At 27.8% G+C, this 13143-nt stretch overlaps 1 protein-coding gene across 2 annotated transcripts in view; it reads right to left on the bottom strand.

The window, feature by feature from the left end:
• Positions 1–1980: 1980 nt before the first annotated feature.
• The window catches only part of LOC101239940 (E3 ubiquitin-protein ligase HECTD1), a 72311-nt gene continuing 61148 nt past the window's right edge, over positions 1981–13143 (bottom strand). For both annotated transcript variants that reach the window (XM_065805991.1, XM_065805992.1), the window contains exons 25-39: positions 12811–12967; positions 12471–12678; positions 12335–12401; positions 11779–11979; positions 11279–11444; positions 11097–11173; positions 10889–11016; positions 5131–5269; positions 4847–4906; positions 3665–3796; positions 3024–3586; positions 2860–2938; positions 2683–2776; positions 2397–2605; positions 1981–2322 (exon numbers count right to left, since the gene is read on the bottom strand). In XM_065805991.1, the coding sequence (XP_065662063.1) occupies positions 2098–2322; positions 2397–2605; positions 2683–2776; positions 2860–2938; positions 3024–3586; positions 3665–3796; positions 4847–4906; positions 5131–5269; positions 10889–11016; positions 11097–11173; positions 11279–11444; positions 11779–11979; positions 12335–12401; positions 12471–12678; positions 12811–12967 (2505 nt within the window). In that variant the 3' untranslated portion in view covers positions 1981–2097. The remainder of the gene's footprint in view (positions 2323–2396; positions 2606–2682; positions 2777–2859; positions 2939–3023; positions 3587–3664; positions 3797–4846; positions 4907–5130; positions 5270–10888; positions 11017–11096; positions 11174–11278; positions 11445–11778; positions 11980–12334; positions 12402–12470; positions 12679–12810; positions 12968–13143) is intronic.

The raw sequence follows: 13143 nt of genomic DNA, 5'->3' as shown, positions 1-13143 counted from the left end.
TTACTATATATTTTAACAAACTGTTTAAATATATTGTTACATTATATTAGTAATGAGCTGAACTGTTAATAGAATTTTCCATTACAGATTTAAAAGTTTTCTATTAATAATTTTTCATATGTATGTTGGCGTATATCTTAAAAAACTGTGTTTCTTTTATTTATATTCAATAATATCCATTTATATTTTTCATGTCCAAAAAACAAAAGCATCTTATACAAGGTATTATGCATAGTATCAGGTTTATAATAATCTGATACAAGGTGTCAGATTATTATAAACCTTGATGTTTGGGTTATCTTAATAAAGCCACGATCCAAGTAAGTATTGTGAATTTCAAAATAGGTATCACAGATGTAATGACTTTCAAAGATGCTCAGTTTTATTGCTTTTTATTAAAAAAATCATGATGGCAAATTTCAAAAAGAATGTACAAGCAATAAATTTTTTGGTTTCATTTTATTTCTGAAAATCCTTTTGCACTTTGATCATATCTCGATTTCAGAAATTAAATTTATTCAAATTAAGTAATATATTTTTTTAGACATGGATTTTATTTATATCATTTCAAGATATTTTCATAAAATGAATTTTCATAAAAAATTTAGCGTATTTGAAAATAATTTATTTCTATTCGTTTTGATAAATAATACCTGTTATAAAAATATCAATAAGATGACACCTTTCTTAATATTATGCTTTTTATTTTTTTTTTTGAATAAATTAAGGTGTAGGTGTATATTGTAGTTCTATTGGTTTAGGTTTAAGTCATTACATTGGCTTAAGATTAAATTATTCTATTGATTTAAGATTAAGTTAAGGTTAGCTATTAAATCCACAACATATCTAAAGCTAGGCTGTTCAACAAGCTATATAAATTACAGTGTGTGTAGATTTATGAAATAGAATTTTACAAATTGAATGAAAATAGAACATGTATGATAAATTGATAGAACAGTAGTAATTTTTTATTTTTGTTTTTTAGGTATTCACAGGCTGTACTTAACGCCTTCCAGCAACGAAGTTAAAGGAAACTTTAAATACAAGCCAATTTAAAATAATTTTTATAGCACCATTTCCAAAGAAGAATTTTTCTTTTATTTTATTTACTAATTATATTACTTAATTTCATAATTTCACTAATTATATTACTTATATTTCATAATTTCTTTAAATTATTTTTTGGAGATTGTTTAATGTTGGTGTTTTACAAAATTTTAAGTTTATAAAATTATTTTACATATAGCATTTATAATTTTAGATTTATAGTTTTAATTTTTATTCAGGAGTATAATTATAATTAGAGTGTCCAATTTTTGTAACATTTTTTCTGCAAATGTCAACTTGATATTATGTTATTAATGTGAGAGTTTTATCTCAAAGTATAATTAAAAATGGTAGGATGAGGTACATAGATCAATGATCCATACGCTTTGTTTTCTTATAAATCAAATTCAAGTTTAGCGCAAAATGTCTGTACCGATAGAAACCACTCGCAAACACTTGATTGGTCTATTAAAATTTTATTATTTTTACATGGTTTTCACTTACAATGACTGTAAGTTCGAAAACACGCACTCTTTGATGCTCTTATAACAAAAAACAATAACAAAAGAATATTCAACGAAAATGAGACAAGGAATGAGAAATAAGTTATTATTTTCTTAAAATTTTAAACATTTTCGAGAAATATAGCAATATGTCGGAAAAGTATAGCAACACAAATAAATAAAATTTTAATATAAAATTTATAAACAATAAACTTAATTTATAATAAAATAAATTTAAACTCAGTAAAATTAATTTCCTACTTGGGTCAAAACATATTCATTAGCAACGCTTGTTCAGCTAAAGGTATTAAAAGTTTTTTTGTTCTTTACATAATTTTCTTTCAACAACAATTTTAAAACAAAATATTTTTTAAAAATGTTTATCAAAAGACTCAAATATACAAGTGGCGTCAAAAATATACAACTGGCGTCAAACTTCGATGATTTGTTAGTATTATTAATAATTTACATTAATATACAGAAAATGCAACGTTTAGCTAGCTAGCACACACACAAAAATTTCGAAGAACTGTTAAAATTGAATTTTTCAGTTAAGATAAAAACCTTTCTCTTTAGTAGCAGCTAGAAGCTTCTCCTTAAGCAATTGTTCAGAGGAATATTCTGGTAACTTTAAATAATGAACGCAAGTATTTACAGAAGGAAAACTGCCATCACCTTCATCTTCTTTTTTGACAACGGTTAATCGAGGATATAAATTAGATATACCTCCCGGAGGGAGCGAAGAACAACCGGTGGCAAATTGTAAAAATTCCTACAAAAAAATAAATGTTATTTGTTTATCATATCAATTAAAATTTTAAAATTAATTCAAAAGCAATTGTATACCTTCCGTTCTTTTCCGTTCATATCCAACAACACATTGATAAATCGCAGGAAACCAGGGCTTTCTTTATGGTAACCATATTTTGGTTCAGTAAAGTTCATTAACTCTTCGCGCGTCCATTGTGGATTTTGCTCACCACAAAGCATTAGTTGTAGCTCTTTCGGTTTAAACGCATGTAGTTTTTCAATAGAAAACACACGATTAAAACCATCTAAAGTATGTTTTAAAGTGTAAAAAATTCAAAGTATTTTTACGAAGAAAGAAAAAAAGAACACGAGAAATATTTACCTTTGAAAGCCTCCAGCTGTTGCGCAATACCGCGATGCATTGTGAAGTCTATGAGCAACTTTATATATTCTTCTGCATTCTCACCTGTAACTAGCTACAAATTCATACAAATTATGTACTCGCAAACTTTACAAATATTACAAAGTGACACTTAAACGTATATTATAAAAATCTTACTTCGTTTGCACCACCTGGTTTTAGCTCAACAGAATGAAACCCGTATATTGAAGACGACGGAACATATTCAAATGTAAGGCTTCAAAGACAAAAAAAAAAAAAAAAATTAACAAAAATAGCAATTTTAGTCGCCATTTTAAAGCAATAGTTAATACTTTACGTACCCAACATCTTCAAGTTTGCACTCGTGTCCATGCTCAGAAACAATCATTAACTTTTCAAGCTGTTCACTTTTCTCTACACTACTTAACGCTGCATCGTTTATGATAGCTTTTCGTTTATTTATATAGGTACAAAGAACTTTAACAAAAACAGCTTTGTCTGGATGTATTTTTTCAAAGTCATTATATGTAAGAACATCACTAAAATAATGAGAATCCAGTTTTTCAGTGCCATCAGCTTTTATATCAAAAACATCATCAGATAGTTCATCATAACTGTGAACACCATCTGTATACACGACGCTGCTTATATCAGATGCATTAGATAATGTTCTACACATACGCGAATATTTACCTTTTGCAGCACAAAGCATTTTAAAGAAAGGTTGGGAAAGCGGCAAATCTATAAGACGATTGTCTTGCAAACATTTTGCTAGAAAAATTCCAAAGAAAGTGAACAAACTACATATACTGTCCATTCGTTCAGAGCTTTGAGGATATGGAGCGGGAAACAAACCATTGGGATGTAAACAATATTTATTAACTTCCAGCATTGTATCGGAATCCTTATAAAAATATATTTTATAGTTAAAAACAACATTTAAGAGTAAAATTGTAAAAATGTAAAATACCAAAAAACATACATCAACATGTGACGATAACTGATCTGTCGTAACCCAAAGCGATAGATCATTAAGTTGTATTGATAATGCAACAAGTGCATAAAACTCTAAACTCGGACCTAGTCCAGTGCCTTCTTCACCTTCAAACTCTACCTAGAATTGAAACCATCGTCAAAATAATTTTTCTATAAGGGATCCCTATGAGATGAGGGGGGCAGTAGGTCAATTATAAAAGTATGGAGACATTAAATTTGAAAAAATATCATAAAATGTTGGGTTGGTAGGTTAAGAGCGTAGGTACTTTTAGGGAGGTAGAGGGTACTCAAAAAAGCGTATAGCAAAATACGGAGGAGGGGGGATGGGGGGGGGGGGAAGGGGAGTTAACGAAAAAAAAGCGTACATTCTTTATGGACGACCCCTAAATTAACATATTGCTTATATTACAATCAACAAATCAAGTCATCAAATGTCATCGTGTCACAAGCTTGATTTTTGACACAAAAGATTGGCTTCATCTTGTTTTAAACAAGCTTATTTTTGACACAAAAGACACGCTTCCGATTGCTTAAAAAAAAGTTTATTTTTGAAACAAGACTGGGTTTCCATTGTTTTAAAGCAAGTTATTACTTAAAAATACTAACCTGAGTGTGTTTTTTTTTAATATTACTGATATTATTTTTTTTAATATATTGTTTTAATTTATATATTTTTAAATTTAAGTTGTAATTGATTAATACTAACCTGAAAGTTTTTTTCTTTACTAAATTGAGTCTTTTTTTTTTTTACAGGTCTTTACTGTTAGTATATTAAACACCACTCACTGATAATATATTGAATATTATCAAATGCTATCAACAACATTATTATATTGTTAGTTTGTTAAATGCGATCATTAATAAATCAAATTATTAAACTTTAAAATTGCATACTTTTATTATTAAGGTAGTATACAAGACTTCATGGTTCCTGTCATATATGAATTGACCTCTACATTTAGAGAGAAAAACCTATTTACTAGCTATCAACATTCTAAATTAAATTTATTTCTAATTAATAAAACTATAGAATTGAGAAATAAAAAAATTCATATTGTGATATATAGAGAACAATTAAGCCGTTAAAAAAGCCAAATAAGTAAAAGAAATTAGCAACATGTAAACTGAAATGGCAAAAAATATAATTAAAAAAAAAGAAGGTAATAACCTCTAAAATAGCTTTTCTTTCTGCGTGAAAGTTCATCAACTTAATCGCTGTTTCCAAAAGCTAAAAAATTCCATTATATAATTATAGTACAACAGTTAAATATACAACATTCAATAAAAAATTTTATAAACACTATTTTGAATATGTATTTTTTAATACTATTATAAATAGTTTTTTAAATTTAAAAAAAAATACTATTTTTAATATTTAAATAATCAATAATAAGTTAATAATTTTATCTTGGAAGTTAATCAATTTTATAACTTTAAATTTAAAAAAATTACATTTTTTCCGCGTGGTACAGTTACTCGTTCATGCTTTAACCTGCCAAGCCTAAATTCCTGTGTTTCAAGCCTTCGAGTTGGATGTCCTCGTGACCTCTCTAGTGCAGCATCTTGCATATTCTGAAGCCACACAATAGATCTATACAAAATAAAAATACTACTAAATGAAATTACTAGAAACTATAGTCCACTAAAATTCAAGGTTTGCTGTTTTCAGTTAATATTAATACACAATCATCATAAAATATAATAAAAATAAGTAAAAACAGAAATAAAATGCTAAAAATGTAAGATGCAAAAAATAAATAAATATAAGTCAAAAACTGAACTTAGAAAAATATTTAAAAAATAAAAGGTAACTATTAAAAAGTTTTAAAATAGTATAGTAAAGTATTAAAAAGTTTTAAAAACTTTTTAAACCAATTTTTTAAATAGATCCTACAATATTTCTAAAGCCATAAGAGAATATTATTATTCAAGTTTTGATTTAGTTTTACAACTATACACTTTTAACAAAATTTATAAAATAATTGTTTTTATTGGAGTATCTTTAATGTGAGTTTTAAAGTAATTTATTTAAAATTAATTCTAAGTTATTTATTTGTAGTTAACAGAATTTATGCTGCAATAAAAAAACTCATCACTTTTTAATTGGCTAGAACAGGAAGCTGATCTCGAGTGTGACCTCTACTCTGTATCAGCTTGGGACTTACAGTAGCTGATGAGTTTTAATCCAGACAAAACTAAGTATTTCTTCCAAAAAAGCTTCTATCTATACTAAAATTATACATCTAATGTTTTTCAAATGCTAACATACATCTAACCTTTTTTTTTGACACATTAATGCTTGGAAACTATCATATGTCTTCATGTTTTCCTGAATCATACATTCTAGAATTTTTTAAGCCTTCGGTCTACCGCTTTCTTAAAAAAAAAGAAAAAGTGGTTGACAGAAGACTTAAAAAATTGTAGGATGTATGATTCAGGAAAACATGAAGACAGGTTATTTGTACAAAAAAGAAAGGGATGCAATTTATGGTGACGAGACAGGCTTTTATTGAAGAAAAACCTAGTTTTGTCCAGATTAAAACTCATCAGCTACTTCAAGCCCCAAGCTGATACAGAGTAGAGATCACAATTGAAATCAGCTTCTTGTTCTAAACAATCAAAAAGTGTTGACTTTGTCAAGACTCGAGTATATAGTTATATCGTCTGCAAACAAGGTCATTTTAGATGTCAGAATTACTATAAATCATTACTATAAATGAGAAACAGTACAAGACTAAGGATAAAACCTTGTGGCACCTCAGAAGTTAATGAAAATGAAGAAGAGTGTTATGCTTCAAAGACAACTTTGATGCTGCAGTTAGAAAGAATGATTCGACCATGTTAAAAACTTTTTCAGAAACACCATGTGAAGAAAACTTATGGAGAAGCCTAGCATGCCAGACATGATCAAAAACTTTCGATATGTTGAGAAATAGCCTCACTCCCATTATCTTATGCGTGAAAGAACATTCTGTTATGACAACTAAAAATTCAGCAGTAGGACAAGATGATATGTCAATATCATCTTGTTCAAAGTCATATGTCAAAGTTATATTGACAGTCAAAGAATAAGTTGACTGATTATGAGATATTAGAAGTTTGTTAATTAAAAATTTAAAGACCTTGCTAATAATAAAGAAAAAAACTGATTGGACGATAGTTGGAGGGTCAGAGTGTTCTCTAGAGATTTTAAAGATTGAAACTACTAATTTGAGCAGGCAAGAAAACAAAATTCAGTTGAACACCTGTTAAATAGTTTAGAAAGTATTAAAATTTATGGCATGGCCTACTATACCTACTATAAACAAAGGGTTTGGCCTACTATAAATACACAGGGTTTGTAGGTTTTTACGGCAAAAAAATAGGAGGCTAGTTTTATTTTATTAGGTTATCCAATTTTTTACAGAATATGTTTAAATAATAAAATAAAAAAAACAAATAAATTCAAAAAGAGAGTTTTTTAGCTAGCTGGATTATTTTTTTTTTTTATATGGGAAAAAATGTTAAACTAATTTTTTTTTCTTTAAAAAGATTTCTTATTTAAGAAAAAATTTAAATATAAATAAAATCACAATCAATTTTTCAATATAAATTCTGAAAGTATACCCAGCCAGCACAAACATATCTTTTTTGAATCTAAAATGTTAACACCTTTTAGATGTTTAAATTCAGATAGCTATTTCTTTGAGACAACAAAAATCGTATTTGTTGTTTCAAAGGTGACTATTGTTAAATGTCTTATAGCTATCTGAATTTAGACATCTAAAAGGTGTTAACATTTTAGATTCTAAAAAGACTTCTGAAAGGCGTGTTAGTGCCGGATGGGTAACAACAATAAATAAATAGTAAATCAAAATGCTTTTTTTTAAGTTCTTTTAGATTTGAAAGTAACGATATCATCTTTAATTTTTCCGCCTTTGATAATGATTTGCTTATTGTCAAAGTATATATTTTTGATTATATTATTAATAAATGTTATACCACTATTAAATTGTTGATCACACATGAAAATTGTTTCATTTCTACAATTTAGGAGCTTTCTGGCAACATATCTTATATTATTAGCATTTAAAAATAAATTTTCTTGAGCCAAATCTAGTTTAACAAAGCTTAATGATTCATATGATACGAGATATTTTTCAGATCACTGAAGACCCTCTCTTGACAGCAAACTTGTATACAATGCAAACAGTGACTTTCTCAAGATTCCACATTCAATACAAATACATTTTTTAGAGAGTTTTTTCAAAAAAATCCAGAAATATTGGTTGGTACTTCTTTGCTGTTGGTTGTTCAAATCAATCTTTTTAGGAATTTCACAAATTTGATTGAACTCTGGTTGAAAATTTAACTCCCAGTAATTTATATGCTTTTTCTTTAACGACTTTATTTGAGGTATTTTCTATTAAGACTCAACTTCATGTAAACCAACAAGAAAACAAACTTCACTCATTTGTCTATATTTTGAAAATCGAAGCTCTATCGGAAATAACTTCAGGCTTTAATATGATTCATTCAAAATCTATTTCATTAACCACTACGAAACGACGTTTTAGATAAGCAGGACTTTCTTGCAGTATAGCGGTCAGGAAACTGTTGCTACAGATTGGAAATAAAAAGAAAAAGTTACAATGGGCTATAGACCACCAAAATTGGACAGAAGAAGACTGGGGAAAAGTACTATGGACCGATGAGTTCAAATTTAAACTGTTTGGGCAAAGATGTAGAATTTATATCAGAAGAACAACAAAAGAAAAAATGATTCCAGCGTGTTTAGTGCCAACAATCAAGCATGGTGGTGGTTCAGTTATGGTATGGGGATGTTTTTCTTCAGCTGGTGTAGGTGACCTAGTTAAAATTGAGGGTATTATGAAAAAAGAACAATATAAAACAATTCTAGAAAACAATGCTATACCTTCTGACTTAAGAACTATTGGTCGTGGTTTTGTTTTTATGCAGGACAATGACCCTAAACACACCTCAAAATTATGTAAGAACTATATAAAGGAACAAGAGGATAATGGTGTCCTCAAAAACATCTTTTTTTTTTCCTAAATAGTAACTATATGTATCTTTTATAAAATAAATATGATATTTGAATTTTTTTGAAATAATTATGGGAGTTTTAATTAAAAAATTAAACAAAATCCAAGTGTCCGGAAACTTTTAGCCTGCAGTGTATATACATCTAGATGTGGTAGGATCTAGTAGGTGATTTTTTTGACCTAGAGCAGATAATAACAGAGGTGGAACTTTTTGTTTTGCATTGTCCGAATAAATAGTTGGTATTGGTTCAAGATCATAAATAAGCATCCAGAAAAGAAAAAACATTATTTTCTTTATCATAAGTTTCTGAAAGTCAACTTTTAAGAATTTTTTTTTTGTATTTGATGTTTTGCTTTTGTATTTACTCCTACACTTGTTTGACATTGTAAAAATTAAGAAGTCTTTTAAATTAAGAAGAAATTTAAAATTATTTCTTACTTTATAAAGCAGATTAAACATCTCAAGAGCAACAAGAAAATTATTAAAATTCAACCCTAATATTAGAAATTTAATTTAGATTATATAACTAAATAAAATATAATATTTATATTCTTATTGTAATGTATATTGTATTATTATAACACAATAACTAAAACCTAATTAAAAAGTATTAATATTAATAAGTTTTGCATAAGTAAATTTATAATAAAACCCATAAAACATGCATATTTTAAAGCAATAAAAAAACTTATTTTTTGCCTTAAAAATCTGCAAACCCGGCTATGTAATTATAGTGGGTCGTGGTTATGGATAGGAATTTTGTAAGACTATGGTTGAAATAGTTTAGACCTCCAGTCCAGACAACATTCCAAAGTGAAAAATAACTTAAGCAACAGAAAAAGGAGTAATTTGGATATCTAAGAATGGATTAACTTGTTTCTCTGGGATGACATGAAGAAAGTGATCATTAGATTCAAGCAAATGAATTAAAGGAAAAGTTCTTTGCAAAAATTTCTGTCTTAGGGTTGTAAGGGTAATATGATCAGACCTGAAGTGTAATATGATCAGACCTGTGAATTAGAGATAGAATATTAGATTTTCATTTGTTGATAACAGTGTTGAAGATTTTGCAAAAGTCTCTAGAACCTAACACCTGAGATAAAATAGAGATATAGTAAACTGGAAACAATGGAGCTTAGTATCAGACCATTTTGGATTGAATTCTTGCAATATATCTTGCAATGATAAAAAAAAAGATAAAATTTTCAAGAGAGTTGATGTTGGAAAAAAAAAGAAAAAGAAACAACTCAGATTAGAAGTTTAGCACAAGAAGTTGAAAACCATGATGAAGCTTGACTTAAAACTGATTAGAAGAAATAAAAGTTTCCATGTCTGCTTGAATCCAGGAGATGAAACAGGAGAGACAATTACCGGAAACAAAACACATTCATCTTAAGACCGTCACAAAGAAAATCACAAAAGGTTAATCCCAAACATTATCCAGTTAACATTAAAGTAGCAGTAAAAATTGATAAGGTCTGCAGATGTATGAGCTAAAAGTTTTAATGAGATCATAGTATGATTCGAACCACCCAAAGTAGGACAAGAAGAAACTGAACACAAACTATGGTCAGACACAAAACACAAATCAAGGAATGAGAAGGTAAGCAAATAGAGTTGTCTGGAAAACGAGTCACAAAGCTGATTATCTGAGTAAGAGATTGAGAAATACAGAAGTTATGAGCTTTAGTGCCAGCAGGGTCAGTAATGTACACCCAAACTTGATTAGAAAAAGCATCAAAAAGAGTGCAGAAAAACAGAACAATAAATAACAAAGAGAACTGTGAAGAGAAGTTCTTGAGTGATGCTAAACATAAGCACATAAAAGAGTAATTTGCAATAAGTAAGAAACTAATATGTAAGTATACATATAGTATATGCCCAAGTAAGTATACATAGTATGAGTAAATATATAAAATATACACAAAGAATATGGCTATCATATAAGTATTTGCCCAGGCCAAGCATGTGACTATTGGAGTCTTTACAAATCAAAGATAATAACCATTAATATACTGGATTACATTTTAAATGTTACTATAACCTATAAATTTCTAATTTTCATAGCTTTAGAAAATTAAGTAAATGAAGTACACATTTAAGACCTATAGCAAAAACAAGCATTATCTAATAGATTATTTATAAAAATTTACTTTGAACTAACCTTGAACAACCAAACGCTGTTGCCCTAAAGAATAATTTTCTCGTTTCAAATGGAAATAACATGGGGTAATTAATTACTAGATATTCACACCACAGTGGAAAAGAGCCTGTTGTTAAAGCAATTGGATCCTATGTAAAAAAATGATGGTTAATTGTAATCAAAAAAGAACAGCAGACAACAATAGCTCATCAATAAAACTTTTTTTTACCTGAATTTGTTGCATCAACTTATTTGTAAGCTTCTTAGAGAGATAATCATCAGCCACTGCATAACCAGACTCATTATCTGAAAGATAAAACACATAGATAAAAATCATTTTGTCTTAAAATCTTATTTAACCAAGAGTAGTTTTTAAAACTTAATGAAAAAAAAAAAGATTAATTAATTTACCGATAAATTCCTCTGAAAGTCGAAACATTGATTTAATTACATCAAGAATATGATGGATTGAAGCAAGATCATCAATTGATTTTTGAGCAGGTTTTTCAATTTTTAATGATTTATTTTCTGTATCCAAACTTTCAAGTTCTTCTTGATGTTTAAATTTAGCATAGTCCTAAATAATCAAAAAATCAAGTAATGAGTATACCAGAACTCTAAGCATACAAAGATTAAGCATTACATATACAAAGATTAAGTATTAAGTATACAAAGGTTAAGCATTAGGTATACAACGATTGACTATTAGGTATACAAATGTTAAGCATTAGGTATACAAAAATTAACCATTAGGTTACAAAGTTAAGCATTAAGTATATAAAGATTAAAATTAGGTATACAAAGGTTAAGTATTGAGTATACAAAGAATAACTCTATGAATAGATTCTAGCAAATCTATTCCTATAAAAAATAAACAACTTTAAATAAAAAGAAATTGAAAAAAAAACTACCTTATAAGCAGAAAATAGTGCTGCACAATTTCGTTGTCTTCTACACACTCTTGCACTTCCTACAAGTTTCCATTTTTTTAAGAACTCATTGGTACCATTTTGTTGTAAATAATTTATAACATCACTTTTAGGTAACTCTAAGCTTCCAATGTTTTCTTTTACATAGTCAACTGTCCATTTTATATTTGATGAGTAAAGACACTAGAATATAAATAGTAAACAATAGCATAGCATTTATAACTGCTTAGTTATAAAATGAGGTTGGTCCCATGTTTTTCACTGTTGTTTAAATAAAGTGATGATCTTAGTTTCACTTATTAAACAGAATCACAGATGACACAAGCAATGCTTTTAGTAAAAAAAATAAGTTGGTGCTATTTAAAAAACATTTTTAACAAGAAAAGTTTTAAAATTACACTCAAAAAAATTAGAACTTTTTAAAAATGAAAACTAAACACAACAATGAAAATTACAGCAAGTACAGCCCTAATACTGAAGGTCAATGGAAAAGCGAGAAGAAAAGAAAAGAAAAAAAAAATGATTAAAAAAATCTTACAGTTTCTTTTTTATCTTTTTCTATACAATCATCTGTTAAATTGTTTTCTGTTGATTTGTATATTATTCTGGAATAAAAAGAAAGTTAAAAAACATCATTTAAAAATTAAAAGTAAAAAAGAAAAAAAATTACTTACGTATATATTGGTTCCCACACTTTCCTTAGTTTATCAGTAACATTTGCTCCTGTGACTCCATGTAACACCAAAGTCTGCAAATATGAAAAAACAGTAGCTTCAGGATTGTCAAGAGGAATTTCAATTTCTTGACCACCTGCTGCAGAAAAACCTCGAAGGAACAGTCTGATGTTAGAACAGTTGCTTAATGAACACTTTTTAAACTCTTCTGTTAAAAAAAGGGAAAAGTAAAAAATGAGACTTGCATCAAGCATGCTTACTCAAAACATTTAATATAAAAAGATGTTAAAATATATTAAACAGTATTTTTTTCAATATTAGATAAAAATTCAAAATTTACCATTATCAGGAATTTGTATATCTTGAGTTTGTTGCACATTGACTCTACCAGGTCGTGGATCAAATGCAGGAACTAATGCATTATGGTGACACTTAATAACAAGATCATTGTCCCAAATACGACGTTGATGATCATAATGACGCTCTAATCGCCCACCCTTGTTAAAAAGTATATATAGGATAAAAATATTAGGTAAAATTTTTAAAACTATAAAGCTATAAAAACTTATATGAAAGCAAACTATAAATAGAACATTCAAAATAAAACAAAAACATTGGTTATAGCACATAAATGTTAATTATAAAGGTTCAAATGTTAATCATTTAAATTTTA

This window comes from Hydra vulgaris, chromosome 09, assembly GCF_038396675.1.
Source record: "Hydra vulgaris chromosome 09, alternate assembly HydraT2T_AEP".
NCBI classification, from domain to species: domain Eukaryota; kingdom Metazoa; phylum Cnidaria; class Hydrozoa; order Anthoathecata; family Hydridae; genus Hydra; species Hydra vulgaris.
The sequence above is the reverse complement of the archived record's forward strand: the minus strand, read 5'-3'. Positions and strand labels throughout refer to the sequence as shown.